The 17,739-nt window shown below is 50.8% G+C and overlaps 1 protein-coding gene across 2 annotated transcripts in view; it reads left to right on the top strand.

Moving 5' to 3' along the window:
• LOC6500267 (rho GTPase-activating protein 7) overlaps positions 1-17,739 on the top strand; it is a 77,254-nt gene that overhangs the window by 31,246 nt on the left and 28,269 nt on the right. For both annotated transcript variants that reach the window (XM_044718369.1, XM_032449770.2), the window contains 2 exons: positions 10,587-11,833; positions 15,169-15,728. In XM_044718369.1, the coding sequence (XP_044574304.1) occupies positions 10,612-11,833; positions 15,169-15,728 (1,782 nt within the window). In that variant the 5' untranslated portion in view covers positions 10,587-10,611. The remainder of the gene's footprint in view (positions 1-10,586; positions 11,834-15,168; positions 15,729-17,739) is intronic.

Genomic DNA, 17,739 nt, shown 5'->3' with positions numbered 1-17,739 from the left:
GCCGGTCGGCGCAGCAGAGGAGGGACTCGCAGCTCGGTGCTCGGGTACTCATGTTCGTATAATTATTTGCCCACGTCTCGCATGTCTTGCCAGACTGACTGTCGTCGTCGTCGGCCCCGGCCCCTCCGGCGGCCCACCTCTCCAGCATCTGCACACATAGGTGTGTGCCCACAAATCGCTGGCATTTTTGCATTTTCCCAGCAGAGTCATAACTTGGGCTGCTGCTAGTGCCAGAGTACACAACGTCCCCTTTCCGGGGTATTTGTTTGGGCTTTGTCGATTTGGAAATGTGGCCAGCATGTGGAGACAGCACAGCTGCTGGCAACATGCTGCCGCCGCCCCAGTTGCCAATTTGTGTGCCGCTGCCGCCGCCAATTTGTGCCTCTTTGGCTGGACGGCACTCCATTTGAATGTCGCATCTTTGAAGTGCCTGCAATTGTGCGTGCAACATTTCAATTGAACGCGAATGCCAGCAAAGGGAGCCTCCCTAGGGCTTTCGGAGCTGGCAGGCAGCTGCGAGAATTGTCATCCGCCGCCGTCAGTGTCAGTTTTAATTAGTTTGTTTACAACAAAGGCAGACAAAGGCGGGAAGGGACGAGCTGGGCTTCCCACTCATTGCCCCCAATCACATCAATTCGGCTTGTCAGTCCTTAGGCGCTGGAAGAACTTCAATTGCTCTGCGCGCCATTACGCTCGTGAGCACTCACTCAGCGGTCAGCAATGCAGTGGGTTAATTACCAGTCGCCAGTCTTCATTGCTGGCCGCTGATTAGAGCGAGCAAAGTCTCCACGCTTATCAGCGGGGGGCGCACTACTCCAAACAAAGACTAGAGTTCTTTGTCTTCGATCCGCAGGCCTCCGATGTTGGCCAAAATATCACCGATTCTGCCGATCCAAGCCGCCCACGGCTGGCTCGCTCGCGTTTCCACTTTCAACGGCAAACAATGCGAGACAAAACCTTCATAAAACTTTATGGCCAGCAAATTGAATGCTTTTCGTAGCCAGAAGGACCCCCTTTGTGTCTTCGGGGCTCTTTCTGCCCCCCTCGAGTCCGCAAACAATAAATGTTAATTAACAGCATTTATGCGCTCCGGCCTATTGACATTCTCGTCATAAATCGCTATGAATTGCCCAACTTCGCGATCGCTTTGCTGGAAAAATAATAGAAGCAAGCAACAAAGGCAGCTATAAGCAAAGTTGCGCGGAATTCGAACCTGTTTCGGGCAGAGATAACGCGCGGAAACAAAGTGAATTTGCACTTTTGCGGAGTACTGTTTTTGGCAAAAATAACTGCCCTCTGGGGCTGGGGATCGCTAAACGATGTAATTTATTCAAGTTTAAGTGGAACCGAGTGCCCCGAATGGTCCTTTGATTAACGCTGAAGAGCCAACGCCAGTCAGTCAGTTTAAGCAGAACTGTGGCAGGAACTCCGCAAGTGGGAGCCGCGATCAGAACAAACAAACAATCGCGGTCTCGATCCCTATCCGATCCCGACACATTTCTCATTACAAATTGAGTCATTAAATTTATTTATACTCGCTGAAAGGCAGCAGCATCCCAGCCTCAGTCCCAGTCTCTGTCTCAGTCGCAGCTCGCCAGCAAAGGCCGTAAAAAAGCACTTCCGCGTTACTGAAGCCGCAACTTGCATTTCTGGGTCAAATTCTTGGCTGCCGCTCCGCTCCGCTATATGCATATGGCGTATTGAAGACAAATATGCACCGCCGAGGGGAGGGAGCCGCCAGCCCCTTATAAGTATCATTTTTTATGGCTTTTCATTACGGCTGCATATATAATTCCCAATATGAAAGTTGGGCCCAGAATCCCCGGCGAGGAACAAAAGTGGAACGAGTTATAAAGTTGTATGTTTTAATAGGCCATTGCAAAATAAATATGCATTTTGGGTATCAGCCAACACTTTGTGGGTCACCTTCCCTGAACCCTGGCTCACAGATCCCCCACAGGTCCCCCGAGCGCCCCCTGCGACTGGCGTGAAAACAGCCCCAATTCGACGTCAAGCGTCAGGAGCCCCGGCCTCGGCCCCACCGCCAGCTCTATCTCTATGATTTAGTGTGCCGGGGCCACTTGACAATAATTTACGCAAATGGCATAATTCGCTTTATGGGCGCAACATGATGATGACCGTAATGGCGATGATGATCGTGCCGATCGGTCCTGCAATGACTGTAACTATATAGTTTATGTAGTTAAGGAGGAGTGCTCGACGCGCTTTCAACGCCAACGCTGAAATCGAAACGAGTCTTCGCCGCGGACTCCGCCTAATGAGGCCTTTGTCTGGGGCTGTTCTTGGATCCCGGGGCTCCAGTCCTCGCCCGGGTCTACAACCGCATGACTCACGCTGATTTTCACTTGCTGGGCGTACACTGGTCCTCAAGCCGCAGAACAAAGGGTACACTTATTTGGCGGGGGCGTTGGCGGGGCAAGCTCGAACTTCCGACTATTAAGATCGGGTTGGAGCCAGAGAGGCACACACTTCTGTTCAGGAGGATGGAAATCAACATTAGCTGGCCGAGGGTATTCTTCATTCGTGTTTTGGTGGGATTCCCTTCTTTTTGCGTGCCTCTTCGACTCGCCAATCGAGTGTTGCATCTGCAATGACAACAGCAACATCCGCTGCAGTTGCAACAGCATCTCCTGGCGCCCCGGCCCGGCTGATAAGGGACGCCTCTGAAAGCGCCGCTTACATGCACAGAGCCATGCTCGCAGATTGCATTCGCAGCTGGGCAGGACCTCTCCGGCCCCCTCCCCAGATATCCCCCACTTTCTCTTAATTGCAATTGCAAACGCAGATACTTGCGATTCCACGCACAGCCGCGATCAGCCGAGCCGATGGATGGGCCCACAGAAGATTGCCAATATAGCCTCACGCCATATCAGCCACAAAATCTGAACGGTGGTGCCTGCAGAAGTGCAGTGGTGCGGTGGTGCAGAGGGAAGTGGTGCCGCAACCACTTGGCATATCATCAGAGCGCACGCCTTAGAATTATTGGCGCTAGACATGCAAATCCCAGCGGCCTGGTCCTGGCCTTTTCTTCTAGTTGGGTTTCTTATTCGGCCCGGCTGATCTGCTCTGGGCTCGGGGCTGCAGCATTCTAACGACTTTTGTAATCACAATCTGCTGGGCGGCATAAATCATAATGGCTTACTTACGCCGCGACAGTTGTTACAATTCTATCAGCGCTGTGCGCTTTTCAAAGAGCGGGGAACTAGAAACAGAACTAGTATTCGAATAGGCATATTCGAAATAAACAAATTGGGCTCCGTCCCTTGCCTTTGTAAATTGTTTCTTTTTTGGGGCAGCAACATCCAAACAATTGGGGCCGGCAGCTGTGTTTGTTTTCTGCTTTTAGTGGCAGGGACAAGAGTGAGTAATGCCTCCAAAGCTCCAACTGCCCTACCTGGGAGGGTCATTAGGAGCACTTGAGCTTACATGGCGACGGAATCAACTGTGAAAATAGGTAATCGACCTACACTGCAACACACTAAGCGGACCAACCTACTCCATTAGGTGTCTAATTCATAAACGATAGGGATGTTTCTCGAAGTGCATTCTCCACTCGTGAGATTGAGATTTGGGAAATCTCATTAAAGAACCAAACATTTGTCGCTGTCGCCGAAGGGGCTCGAAAGCGTCTAGGCCGTGAGGGAAAATCTGTGCTCATATTTACCTTTGGCACCTCATTATGACGACCTAACCGCAGACGGACAAGCGGACAACTGACAACGGACAGGCGGACAAAGCTGGCGACAAGCCCTCGCAGGGCCGCCCCATACTTTAGAGAACAATTACAGCTCTTCAAACAGCTATTTATCGGGGCCCCCCGACCATGCAGCTTGCGGTACTTCGGCGGGGCGATCATTAGTAAACACAACAAGCGGGTGCATTCACCTGCACCTTGGGCTCCGAGAGGCTGCCACAGACTCTTTGCCACAGAAGTAATGGGCAGATACTGGGTCAGCGGGCAGATTAGCGCTTCAATCGGCCAATCGACTCGCTGACTGATCGATTGCAGCCAATTATGGCGGGCTGGCGATGATTATATAATAAATCCACTGGCGACTTTGATCAGCGCCTTTGATTCGGAGCGCGGCCAGAGTAAACAAAACTGGAGCAAGTTATGCGCGGGGAACTCAAATCGGAGTCTGATTTTTACATATATTGATGGGAATTGGAGGCGAGTGCGCGCGATATGTTGTTTATTTTGTTGTAAACATCCGGACGTGCAACAAATTGTTGCATATTGTGCAGGAAGCATCGTGCAGCAAGCTGCCCCGCCATAGGGCGTACATATTTCTCAGCCCGACTTTTTCGGGTGGGTTGTAGTTTTTTGGGGAAACATTTTCCTCGTTCCTCGTTTATTTATCAATGAAGTTGCCGGCAGTGCAGACGTAGCCTCCTGAGATTTCGATTTCAGTATCGGTTTTGGTTGTGGTTTTGGTTTCGCTTTTGATTCCGCATTTTGAGTTTGCGAATCCCGTGGCAGATCATCGCGACTCGCGAGGCACTTAACTCATTTTTAGTGCATTTAATTATTATGTGTGCCGCGGCAAAATGTACACAATTTATTGCAAGAGGTGTGGCCGCGCTTAAATATTGCTTCTCCCCAAAAGCTCTTGTTTTCGTTTGCAGCAAAGCTAATTTATGTGTCTGATTTTTCCTTTCAGGTAAATTATGCAAATATGCCTGTGAACCGCTTTGCCGATCGCGTGCTTAGATACGTGCCAGTTCCCCCCCCTGAGTGAGTAGAAGACAACATGCGCGAAGTAGGAATCAGCCCAAACGTGCCAAAATGCCGACGTTTATGGCCCAGACAGTCCCAGCTCGCCATAATTTCCCGAACCTATTGCGCGACAATCGCAGTTGACAAACAGAAACCCGGCTAATAACGACGATCTCCGGGACTAGATGCCATAGGCACAGTGACCGACAAGAAGCCAATCTCTGAATGTAAATCACCCTCTTAGTGGCCACGCTTAACATTCACCTGACGCCCGGAGTCCTTGACACCTTTCTGCGCAGCGTTTTAATTACCGAACGCAGAGTTCGGCAATCACTCATCCGCCCTGTCGGCAGCTGCACTGCCCGCCCAGTATTTATGCTATTTGTGCATGTGCGCGCATTCTCAATTACGAATTCGCTAAAACTGTCACAACCACTGAGCCTGCAGCATTTGTCAAATTGACAGCAGAGCTGCCCGTGAAGAGATTGCGCACTTTTATGCTTGATCCCGGCACCAGTGGCCGGAGGGGGCCGGGTTGGTCCGGGACCTGGTATTTTTTGACGCGCACGCGCAGCTCTTTCTTTATTTCTGGCCCGACGAGCCAGGCTTGAATAATGCCCGCTTAGCACGCACCTCAGAGATACAGATACACACACTCCCGACAAGAAGCTATCATATTTCATGTGTCAATAAACCACGAGCACTCGGGCCAAGCCTTTTCGCTCTTTGCTCGCCAGCCAGCCCGGCCTGCTCGGCCTGGTGTGCTTATTGTTGCGCTCTGGGCCAAGCTTTAATGATATTTTCATTAACTTGGCCTTTGCCAAAAGGCCCCGACCACGCATGGCTGGCAATTGAAATTTCGATTTGAAGTTCAATCGAAACACAAGCCCAGGTGATGCAGGCGCGGCGGTGAGCTGATAATCGCCGGATCGCCGGGCATTGAGTGGCTATCGAAGCGCGTCATAATGCCGCCAATTATTGCTAGAGCAAACACTGTGTTCGAGTATTTGCTCGGCGGGCGTCCTTGTCCTTGTCCCTGAATCAGTGACTCCGAATCATAACGCCGCCGGCGTGATTCGGGCTCTGCTCTGATAATTGCGAAAAGATTGAAGCCTTAGAGGCAGACTGGATTGCAAATCTCAAAGTCGCTTATCAAAGCTCTGCCGGAAACAAACTAGGTAAACAGAAAGAGAGATCCCACGTCCCGGGCACTCCAGCTCCAGCTCCAGCTTATTTGTTTAATTTTTGACAAACTTATTATGCGCTCCGCGGGATGTACAAATAGGCACGCAGTTAATTTCAATAAAAAGCCTTCACTTCACTCCGGTCTGGAGCTTGGCCTTTGGCATCGCCTGTCAGCGGAATCTGTCAGTCAGGCAAGTTAGTGGGGTGGCAGATAGTGGGCCCAGAAGAGCCAGCGTGCAACAGGCAACGCATGTTACCGTTGCCCATCGGCTGGTTCATGACGCCGACCACGGCCCGCTGTCATTTTAGCCATTTGCGATGTCAGTCGTTAGCCATATACGCCAAATGCGCCAAATGCGCGAGCTTACAAAAGGATTTGTCCGTCGTGGCCGAAGGCGCTTTGATTAATTGCCGACTTAGAGCGGCCAGAAAGGATGCCCGTCCCGGCCATTCTCGTTAGGCCAACAGCCAGAGCCAGACTCAGAGCCAGAGCCAGAGCCACAAACTGAAACCGAATCCAAAATCGAATTCGAAGCCGAGCCGAGAAAAGCTGACGTGTGGCGTTGGCGTGAATCACTTGAGCCAAAAGGTCAGGCCAACAAGGTTGAAGAAATGCAAACTTCAGGCGGCAAACTGAAAACTGAAAACTGAAAGCAGAAAACTGCAAAATTAATTGCCGTTTGCTGGGAAATGCGGAAATTAATTGGACGACTACCACTATCCGAAACGAGCAAACGACAAACTTTGTGGCGCAACAAATTGGCAACAAATTCGGCTGGAAGCAGTGCGCGGCCAGCCGGCAATAATAAATGGCCAATGCCGGTAAGCTGCAAGCTGCAAGCTGGAAGCTGCCAGCCGCAAAAAGGCCAAAAAACGTTCGGCTTCTGCGCATTTTTGCGTGAAGAGAGTGCGAGAGAGGGACCAAGTGGGAGAAGAGAGTCATTACCACGCCACGGGGAAAGAAGCAGGCGAGCTGGCAATCAAGGGTCAAGGGGTTAATAGGCAGCATTAATAGACATCGTACGAGGCGATCGGCTGACCAGTTGGGCCTAGATTCGCTTTAGACTCCACTGAGAGAAAACTTTTCGACACCTCAGAATTAGAAAAAAAAATTATTTTGTTGCCAGTTTTTGACAGAGAGAATATGTAGATGTTGGAGAATCGATCTAAGAAACATTTAGGGTATTCCCCTGTAGAATCGGATTATAGTAGACGCAGCTACAGACTTCGACGTGGCTCATATGTTCCTCCCGCACATTTTTGAAAATAACCCCAGAAAATGGACAAAAAATTTAAAAAATATTTTGATTCCAGATTTTGATGAAGATTGATAGAGAATTGATCCACGAATCATTAAAGGTATTCCGCGCTAGGATCAGATCCATATTGACAAAGATACAACCTTCGCCGTGGCCCCCATAGTGCCTTCCATGGATTCCTGAAAATTGAAAAAAATCTGAAAAATATTTTGTTCCTAGATTATGATGCAGATCGGTGGAGAATCGATTCACGAATCATTCAAGGTATTCCGCTCCAGAATCAAATGCTTATTGCACAAGATAGAGCCTTCGACGTGGCCCATATAATCCCTCCAGCACATTTTTGGAAGAGAAACCCCCGAAAATGGACAAAAAATATAACAAATATTTTGTTCCCAGGTTTTCATGCAGATTGATAGAGAATCGATCAACGAATCATTTAAGGTATTCAGCTCTAGAATCGGTTAATTATTAGCAAAGATACAACCTTCAGCGTGGCCCATATGGGACACCACAGAAAAGTTACAAACAATATATGAAATACCTGAGACTCCTTCGGCTTATGCACTACTAGTTTCAATCCTGATCAGGCATAGATATACCTATATATGTACTTTTCGGAATTGGATATGTGGATTTAGAGCGCGGCGAACCTTTGGAAAAACAATAATAGTCTTAGAAAGGGTATAACAACACCGTTTATACATGAATATCTTCCAAGAGCCTATATCTCCGGGGGAAAAGATAGAGACAGATCATTGATGTCGCCTCGATGGCCTGGCCCTGAGCCGAAAACTTTCCTCCGGTCGGGGCATCAAAATGAATGCGTATTTAAATCCAATCGGCGACGAAAGTTTCCCTCCCCGCCTGGCGGACAGCCGGACAGACGGACACTCGGAACGACGGACACTCGACGGACAGCCCGAGCAGCACTCAGGACGGGTAATGCACTTATGAAAAGCCATGGCATAGACAATTACGGCAATTTGTATGCGCCCCGATGATTGGCCGTGCATATGATTGACTTATTGATTGGTCGATCGGGCGGCTGATTGATCGACTGATCGATTGCTAAAGTGACGGACTGGCTGACACTAAGCCGCGGTCAGCCTCAATTAGGCGACTCGGCAGTCGACGGCGTTCGTAGAACTCTGGGGCTACCGTTAGGCCCGCTATATATAGCTCCCCGATATGCTAATTGTAGGTATGCCAAATCGGGAGTCTAGACTTCATAAATAAGTCCGAGTCGATCGGCTACGTGCCGCGCATGCCTGTTCGATTTATTTATACATGATATTGTAGTGCCTGGGCAAATATTTACGATGTCAAATGCACTGGAACTCTGGATCAGTGCACTGGGCGCTGGATCTGGCTCTGTTTTGGCTGTCGATGCCATAAATCACCGGGTAACAGCCCCGACCTCGCAGCCCCAGAAGCCGGAGTGCATTCGCAGTTTTGTTTCCAAAATAGTCTGTCGGCCCAGCCTACATACTTACGTTTTAATTTATGCGTAAGCCAGGGCTTAGTAGCCTTTCAATATTAATTTCGTACTCCCAGGCGTAAGCAGGCCCATAAATCACCATAACACAAAGATCGGGCTCATGCTGGATGGCTCTTCGGATTTATTACGCAGATGGGACGCCCCAGAAATGGCATCTGGATTTGGACTCATCTTTAATTTATGCTCTCCGATGTCTTTCGTCGTTTTACGATCGGTTTTTACGGGCAAAGGTTATGACAGTATATTAGCGTTGAGATGAGAGCGCACCCAAGTTTCGGCTAATCCTCCAGTCCGTCACCAGTTACACCTGACTCCCCAGCCCTACATATGGGCCCATCTGAGCCCCCAGCTTTTGACAAATCGCTGGTAGCCGGCAGTTCCGAAACATAATATGGTGGTTCCTAGGGAGAAACTTAGCTGGGAGCCTGTGGGAGATTAATGGAACGACATCGTCGGACGTCGGCAGCTCGGACGTCTCAGACTTCTCGGACAACGGGGACAGCTCCTACGATCCCCGGCCACAAATCCTATTAGAGCTGCCCCAAAGCGCCGCCGGCCAAGGGGGCTTGGGCAGACAAATTTAGTAAATAAAATAAAACGGAAAATAATCATAAATACAAAGAGTGCGCAGCTGCGCCGCCAAAAGCCAAAGATCACCGAAAGCCCGCTCCGAGTTCGGGATAGGTCCGAGCCCCAATAAAGCCCCGGGTTGGGAGCCTGGCCCGACGCGGGGGCGTGTGTAATCTGACATCTTCATGAAATAATTAAAATTATTTATTAATAATTTATTTTCACTGGCCCCAGCCGCAGATAAAGTGAAAGATAAGCGGCGTGTGTGCTTTAGACAATTGAAATTAATTTGTCAAACGGTGGACGGCCACCACGCCCCTTATAACTCAGAGGAAGGCGGAAAGCCAGTCGTGCTTTTAAGGCCTTTCCGCGAGGAGAAAGGAAGGAATATTTGGGGAAACTTTCACGGCGAAAAGCTTTTAGCTCGGGTCGCGAAAAGGTCAGAACCCCGCGGCCAATAAGGTAGCAGTTAGTCGAGTTCGGAACCGGGACACGGCGAAAAATAGTGTTTCCCGATTGTGGGTTGGAGTTAGAGTTGAGATTTTTCTAATACCAGATCTTAAATTTACATTTTTTCCTCTGGGCATCACTTGCTGCCACAACAAATTAATCAGAGAGTGGCAGTCTGGCATGGGTATCTGGGAAATCTGGGCATTCGGGCACCTGGGCATCCGTAAGATCTGCCTGGACTCGGCCGGCTACCTGATGTCGAGAGCCCTGCGGCCGAAAGTGGCGGCCAGTGCAGTGAATGCAATTAAATGCGGTCTGCATTTGGCAGTTGGCAGCTCCATGCATCTAGCGGGCAGTTAATCATGCATCGACAGCCGGCTTTTGGCCGCCAACTGGCGACTGGCAGCGTGCAGGAGGCAGGAGGCAGTCGGGAGCCGGCAGCCAGCAGCTTAACATTTTGGCGGTCACTTAGAAGTGCGGTGGCCGTGGAAAGTGTTGAGCGAAAAAGCGGCTGGCAATTAAAACACGTTGTGGCCCAGGCTGCAGCTCTTTCCGCAGATGTGGCTTGTGGATGGCATGACGCACACATGTTGTTGTTGGCCAAGTAAGTTGGCTGTGATGTGCGCAGCGAATTGGCTTTCAGCGGAGCTGCGATCCGCTCCATTCCATTTCAGCCACGCCATGCGCCATGCCACGCCGTGGCAGGAATGAGGAAACGTTTTGGTGAAAAGCTGAGACGCGTTGAGAAATGTGGTTAATTGATTTTTGTTTTTGTACGTAATTAATTTATGGCTTCCCTTGCGAATCACTGGCAGAATGCGCTTTCCGCTGCTCAAAACCCACTGCTTAAAAATGTTAATAACAATTGTTTCTTTCGTTTCAGAATCACGCTGCATGGCTATACGACAATGTCCAATGCTCGCGAGCTGGCATTGATCGAGAAATGGGCTGACATTGCCACGCCGGCGACGCCGAACAGGCCGACTCTATCGCCGACCTCCCCCCCGGCCCTCCACCGGTCCATCGTTAAGCTCTGCTGCTGTCCGCAGCGCAGGCGGTACAATCTCAACCCGAAGCACTCCCCCGGGCAGTCCAGCAAGACGGCGGCCAACACGCTGCATGCCAGAAATATATTCGCCGATAGCAGTGGCAGTGGCAGTGGCAGCGTCAGCAGCAGCGATCTGAGCTATATTGATGATGTGCCGCGGCGACGCCAGACGCGAGATTGCGATTACAATTGCCACTTTGAGTACACTGGAGATAAATTCGATGGCGATGGTGATGGCAGTGATATTGGCAATCGCGACGACGGAAATGCGGCGCTGAAATTAATGAATCAACGAAACCTATGCGAACAATGGCGGCAGGACAACAAAGGCAGTAGTTGCAGCACTCTAGCAGCAGCAACAGCAACACCAGCAACAAAGAGCCCGCAAAGTGGCAATGAGCTGCAGAAAAAGCAGCAGCAACAAGAGCAACCCAAACCAACCCAAAGACTTAGCAATAGCTTGCAACAGGCACAGCAGCAACAATTGCGGCAGCAGCAGCAACAGCAACATAGCAATAAGGAAAATACACTAAGCTACGACAACAACAACAAGCCGCGCTGTAATTATTGTAAATTACCCGACACCGCCGAACCCCAAACGAATAGCAACAGCAACTGCAGCAGAAACAGCAACAGCAACAGACACTGCAACAGCAACAGCAACTGCGACTCGAAAATTGATTCACCGAAGTCGTCGCCGAATAAAATGACAATTACGACAGAAACAGAAACAGCTAAAGCTACAGCAACAGCAACATCCAGCGAGTGTGGGCTGCCAACCGAGGCAGCAACGGCAGGCGAGGAGCTTGTGGGTGCTGCCACAGAAGTGCTGTGCGGCGATAAAGCAACATTGACAGCAGCAACACCAACTAAGCCCCGCATTGCGGCGCGTCCGACCACGCCCAGCCGCCTCAAGACTGTGATCAAAACGACAATGGTGAAGCGGAGTCCTAGCCATGACTCAACTGCAACACATGTGTTGCAGCCAAACAGCTGCAGCAGCAGCAGCAACAACGGCGGCAACGTCGACGAGCCCAGACGTTCGGTTAAGGAGCGCATCGCCGCCTTTGCGGCAGGAAATGGTGAGTTTTCTCGATTTATTTTTACTTTTTTGCAGCGATGCTTAATCAGCTTTGGAAACTAAGTCGCGTTGTCGCCGCGACGGAAATGTTTCTGTCCCTGAGAGTCCCTGCAACACGCATGGTGGGAACCGGGCAGCTCTCATTGGCTAGTTAATAGGGCCTATTAAAGTCCTCCCCGGAGTATTAGGGTCGTCCGATCTTATCTGCATCTGAGCCACACTGTTTCAATGTTTATGGAAACAAAGCCAGGGAGTAGTCGCCATTCTCGTCACTTCCTGTTGCTAAATTCCCACAGTGCTTACGTGTTTCCAGAACTAAATGCCACGAATGTGAATTAGTTTTCTCATCAGAGAATAAATCCCAAGCGTTGAATCATTTTCGCGGGCAATTAAAATTAATTACAGACAGAATTATCGTTTGATAAACCAAAACATCCGCGGTTGGGGGGGAGTTATAGAAGGGCGTGTGCATAGCAACCTTTCCCCCGACTGCAGCGATGAATTATGCATGACGGGGAGCCTTGGGTTTCCGTTAGCATGACACACTCGCACACAGGCACACCTCAGCTGCGCTCGGCGAGAGCGAGAGCCGAATCTATTACAAATCAATTAAACGCCGCAATGCTTAATAAAAAGCCAATTAAGGCGGCATGCAGCCCCCGACGCAAGTGTCCCCCGCCATTGTGCCCCATAATAAAGCTAAAAATTTTATTAATAATGCGTCTCTGCACAGTCTGCGGCAATGGGAAATGGGAAATCGTAAAAGCTCGAGTCGAAACCCGAAACTGAACGACTGCAGTCGGTGGGTGCAGCCACGCACTCGCAGGGGGCGGAGGCCCGAGATGGCCAGACCGCCAGATCGCAGAGAAAAGCAGAAACACTCCCCTGGTCGGTCACTTTGTCGCCAGCCGTTGGAGTGCACTCCATTTGCGTCGTGCCACGCCCTGGGCCTGCGATTCGCACAAAAACATAAAGCCGGCGACAAAGGCGCAACAGGAAACACGTACACTTGGCGATCGACGTCATGAGTGCGTATTATATCACTTTGATAGGCAAATGAGGCTTGAAAGCCGCCACAGACAGCCGCCGAGCCCTCAGATCCTGGGCCTGAGCCCCTGCCATGGCGAAGAAGACGTTCTCCCAAGCCGACAGCCGTCAGCTCGGGGATCGCTGGACTTCTTTTCCTGCTCATCGGCCGCTAATCGCAGAGCCGAGTATTAGTGTCTGAGTGTCCGAGTCGCTGCACTTTCCGCCGACAGCTTCTGCGCCAGCTCACCTTTGTTTGCTTTTTTCTATTTGCTCGCCGATGAGAACGAGCATTGCGAAAGGCGTTGAGGTAGGTCTGAGTCGAGGGAGGGAAAAGGGAGGGAGGGAAGGGGCGAGCACAAGTGAGCACAATTGCATCTGCATCTATTGCCGCAAACCAATATTGACCGACCCGGCCGGGAATAACTTTTCTCTGGCCTCGAACAGCTCGGCATTGTTTTCAATTAGGCGCGGTGACACCTGCGCCTCCCCGCCACTACCCTCGGGCCACTGCGCGATCGGCAATTAATCACGTTGGAGTGACCTCAGCCCGCGAATCAATCAGCGGCGCAAAAACACACTCACGCCCATCGGCGAGCGCACGGACAGTGGCCATTTAGCGGACACACCCAGCAAACAATTTTATTTCAAGTAAACAAGCAAATAAGCTAAATACGGACAAATGTTTTGTTTCCGAGCTCTTTGTCCGTGTTTGCGGAGCTGGAAGACGAGTTCCCAAAAAGCGAAAAAGAATTTGTGGCCAGAACCTATTTTTAGCTGGCTTATTTGCCCAATTCCGCCAGCCGAATGGAATGCGAGCTAAGACTTAAATCCCAGGGACTTTGGGCCTCAAAATTACCATCAAAATGAAACCTTGAGGTGGGTTAGGGCCCAAGGACTTAAAGGTCCATCTCTCAGCACCCACATGTGACTGCAATTATGCCGAAAAAGTGCGGGAAGACCTCCCATGAACTTGCCCCAACAGCTCCGACCCTATGGCCGAGGGTACCGTTAGCGTTGCACAATTGAAATGCAGCCAGCAGCGAGGAGGGGGCCGGGGGTGGCGGAGAGAAGTGCAGCAGAGTGTGGGCCTGGCTGCATTTGTATTTATTTTGAAGCCCGACTCGGCTGGCAGACTGCCAATCGCCCCAAAACGATCAATTGGCAGAGAGACCCCCATAAAATGTTGCCAAATGCTGCTGTCTCAGTCTCCATATCTGTCTCCGTCTCCGTCTCTGTCCCCTGTCCGGCTGTCTTTCTGTATCTGTCTCCTTCCCAGTCTGACTGACTCTCGTTGCACGGCTGATTTACGAGCTCGCCACGGGCCGTTGTGTAACGCATGCGATTCAGAATTTTTAAATGCCAAGCTTTGACCAGCAGAAGCGAGCCCAACTGAACCGGGACGGTGGAACGGGGCTGGGGACTGTGAGTCTGAAACCCCAAAGAGACTGAGACCCCTTGCTGTTGCTTGGGCCTCTGGGATATTTCTGGGGCTGTCGCCAAGTCGCGAGTCGCCACGGTGCCGGCGACATTTTAATCAAAAAACCCAATCGAACGCACGCATGCGCAATAAAAACAAAAATAAAATCAAACCTACAGAGCCAGCCACGGACACTCTTTAAGCGTTTCACTTACCAGTCCATATACGGCCCAAAAGTCGCACATAAATAGAAATCGGCACATGCCGGCCGGCCGGGGTTCCCTTCCGTTCGAGGGAAGGAAATATATCTTCATAACCTAGCCCCTATGCGAATTTCAATTAGATTGGCTGGGAATGTGTCGGAGTCATGAGGGCTAGCCCATTTTCCGGGAAATGATTGTGGTAAGCGGTACTCTAATCTAGGGTAGGAGCTTTGCAAGTTCAGTTGCGATCTCCACACAAGACACCCAATTCCCAGCTTCGTATTTCGGGGGTACTGTTTAGACCCAATTGTAGAACCCGCTGGAGATAAGTAATGGGAGCCGGGAGTGTGAGCAATAAATTGGAATATGTAAATAATTGCTGGCCATTTTTTTGCGCCACTGCGAAATTAATTAAAACATTCGCGCAGACACACACATGTCGACCAAGAAACAGAGTTAATTCCGCTCACATGTGCGCAGCACATTGCGCAAAAGTTATGACACTTTAAATGGCACACATTTGGCGGACAATTTGAGGCGATTAGCAGAAATTTTCCCGCATTCGGCTTGAGGTTTTCCCCGGTCCCAGCCATGGCTTGGGTGCGCCGAAGCAGCAGCAACAGCTTTGGCCACTGGCCGAGATTAATCAACTCCTTACTCAACTCTCCGTTTCTCTCGCCTTTTCAGAGCAACTGCAGTCGGCGAGGAACCATGACAAAGCCAAGAAGTTTACCAAAACGCAGTGCAATAGCAATACAAATCAAAACAACATGACAGGCGATGTGAAGAGTGCAATTAGCACTGCAGCAGGAGCAGGAGCAGGAGTAGGAGGAGTTGTTGCTTCCACAGCGGCAACGGCAGCTGCGACAGCGGCAGCTACATCAGGCTACACGTCAGCCATCGCCGCTGACGCCGCGCGCTACAAATCGGGATTAAGTGATGTGGCAGCCGACGGAGACGTTGATAGTCGGCGGCCAGCTTCATCTGTGGCCCCGAGCGTTTTCAGCACCGGTTGTGCAACCATGCCCCGCACCCGCCAACACGGAAGCGCTGCTGCCAACGCTGCGGCCACAGCCACGTCGGGCTCGGGCGCAGAAACGACTCCATCCTGCAGCGTGACAGCTGATAAGAGCGATTTCAAACTGGCCGCTCTGGACAACCTGGACCTGGCCCACAGCCTGGACCTCCTGGACGTCGAGGGCGAGGACCCGTACGGGGCCCTGCAGGACTATTTGGAGCGTGTCAAGGTGAGTGTCTTCCACAGACCATAGTTTAGCTCTAGTTCCTCTAGTCTCTGTTTCCGAACTACACTATGTACGTGACACATTTTTGGTTAGTCTTTCTCCCCATCATCGACACGCATGCTGCATACACTGAGAGAAAACACGCCGTTTCCTGCCCCCAGCCAGTTGTCAACACGGCGTGATTTTGCAAATGATGATTTTGCGTGACAGAAAAATGTGTTGCGGCAAGCCAGCGATGTGTAATATGTAACGCATACGCCGCGTTGCACGCCCGCCGTTCCTCCTGCTGTCGTTGGGCTGTCGGCGGTCGGGGGGTACATAAAATTTTATGTTTCTGTGCCGGAAAGCGCGATATTACACACTCACATCGCACATCGGCGATGACGGCAACGGCCGCAGCTTAGTTTTCATTATGTTTTTCATCGCCGCTCCTCGGTGTGTCTTTTTTTATAACTGTTTCGCATGAATTTTCCCCACAGCTCCAGCTGTCATTGTTATTACTTTCGTTCGTTTGTCGCTCGTGACGGAAGCTCCTCAGGAACGCACGCACGCACGCGCGGTTAGCGAGCGGATCGGCGACGGTTCTTGTGGTCAGGGGACTGGGGAGCCCAGAAGAGACTCCCAGCCAAGTTCCCCATCGACTTCCCGTAGAAAGCGCCAGATCTAGGGCATAGCATGGCCGCCATAGACCCACAACTTTATGGTTCATTTCTGCCAAGCTGGAGAGCCAACAAATCGCGGGGAATCGCCGCCTGGTCCTAACTGCGTTTTTTACAGCCCCAAATCAGAGCGAGGCGTTTATCGCCGCCGATCAACTAGGATGGCTTTACGGCTCTGTGCCCGGCTGTATGCAGCATTTTGTAATCAGTGTCATCACCTCAACACCCATCGACTGCCCGGCACGCCCCCTCGCGCCCCATTTTGGAGCACCGAGCCCGGCCTGGCTCGGCGTGGGCTGTCGGCTTACGGCCTGTGCGGTTATTAACGCCTTTTACACGGCCTCTCCCCCGGCTGGCCGCACTCCTCTCACCTTACACTCCGAAATGCAACTAATTTTTTGGCCAAATTGAAATTATTAGCCGGCGACTGTGCCTAATGATGACAAAATGTGTCACAGCGCTGCCCACGCAGGTTGGGAGCTTTCTTTGGGCTTAACAAGTGGCGGGTAGGAGGGGAGGGACTGTGGCACGTCTCCTTTGTACACATTTATTATGACAAATAGTGCAGCGTTTGGCTGGAAATTGCCGTTACTTGCTAAGGCGCTTGTTGGCTCTGCCTCGGGCTTAATTTGCTTACACTGAGGAAAAGTCGTGCACCTAGCAAGCTATGGAGTTAGCTCTTAAGCTCCGCTTCCCAGACCGGCAATGGCAAGTGTAGTTATGAAATGCGTTAGTGGAGGCGGTAATCACCGCCTGACCCATTTAAGACGCACCGAAACGAATCTACGGCGATGGCTTTGGCTTTGGCTTTGGTTTCGGCCAACTCGGCGGCAGGCAACCCGTTTTGCGTTTTCGCGTCGCACTTCCTGCATCAATTAGCGCTGGCTTTTGCACAGATTTTCCATAATTTTACATGGACAAGCTGGCTAGCTGAGTGGCTGAGTTGCTGACTGCCTAGTGGAGGTTTCCCGTTTAAGCAGCCATTAATTGGCGCTCGTCAGCAGGCTAAGTAAGCTTAATGCATCAATCAAGCTTTCAGCGTCAAATCGTGTATAAATATTGCCTTTTGCCATTCGAAAATCTGATAAGTCCGGGCACGGTGCGCGTTTGCGTGTGTTCTCAAACGATTTTAATTATAGATATTGACAAAGTGGCGATGGGAAATTGAGACGTAAGGCTGCTGCGCCCAGGGATTGTCTTCGAGGTTCGATGAACCCCAAGCCAGAGCCTGAGGACTGAAAACCGAAAAGTATCGTTGGCCGAGGCGGCCAATTATGCGAATGCTGTTAATGAATGTGGGCGACGACTTGCCTCTGCTTTATCTATATGGCTTTATGCAATGGAAATGTGAATGC

The sequence above is a fragment of the Drosophila ananassae genome, chromosome 2L (assembly GCF_017639315.1).
Source record: "Drosophila ananassae strain 14024-0371.13 chromosome 2L, ASM1763931v2, whole genome shotgun sequence".
Lineage (NCBI taxonomy): Eukaryota > Metazoa > Arthropoda > Insecta > Diptera > Drosophilidae > Drosophila > Drosophila ananassae.
The sequence above is the reverse complement of the archived record's forward strand: the minus strand, read 5'-3'. Positions and strand labels throughout refer to the sequence as shown.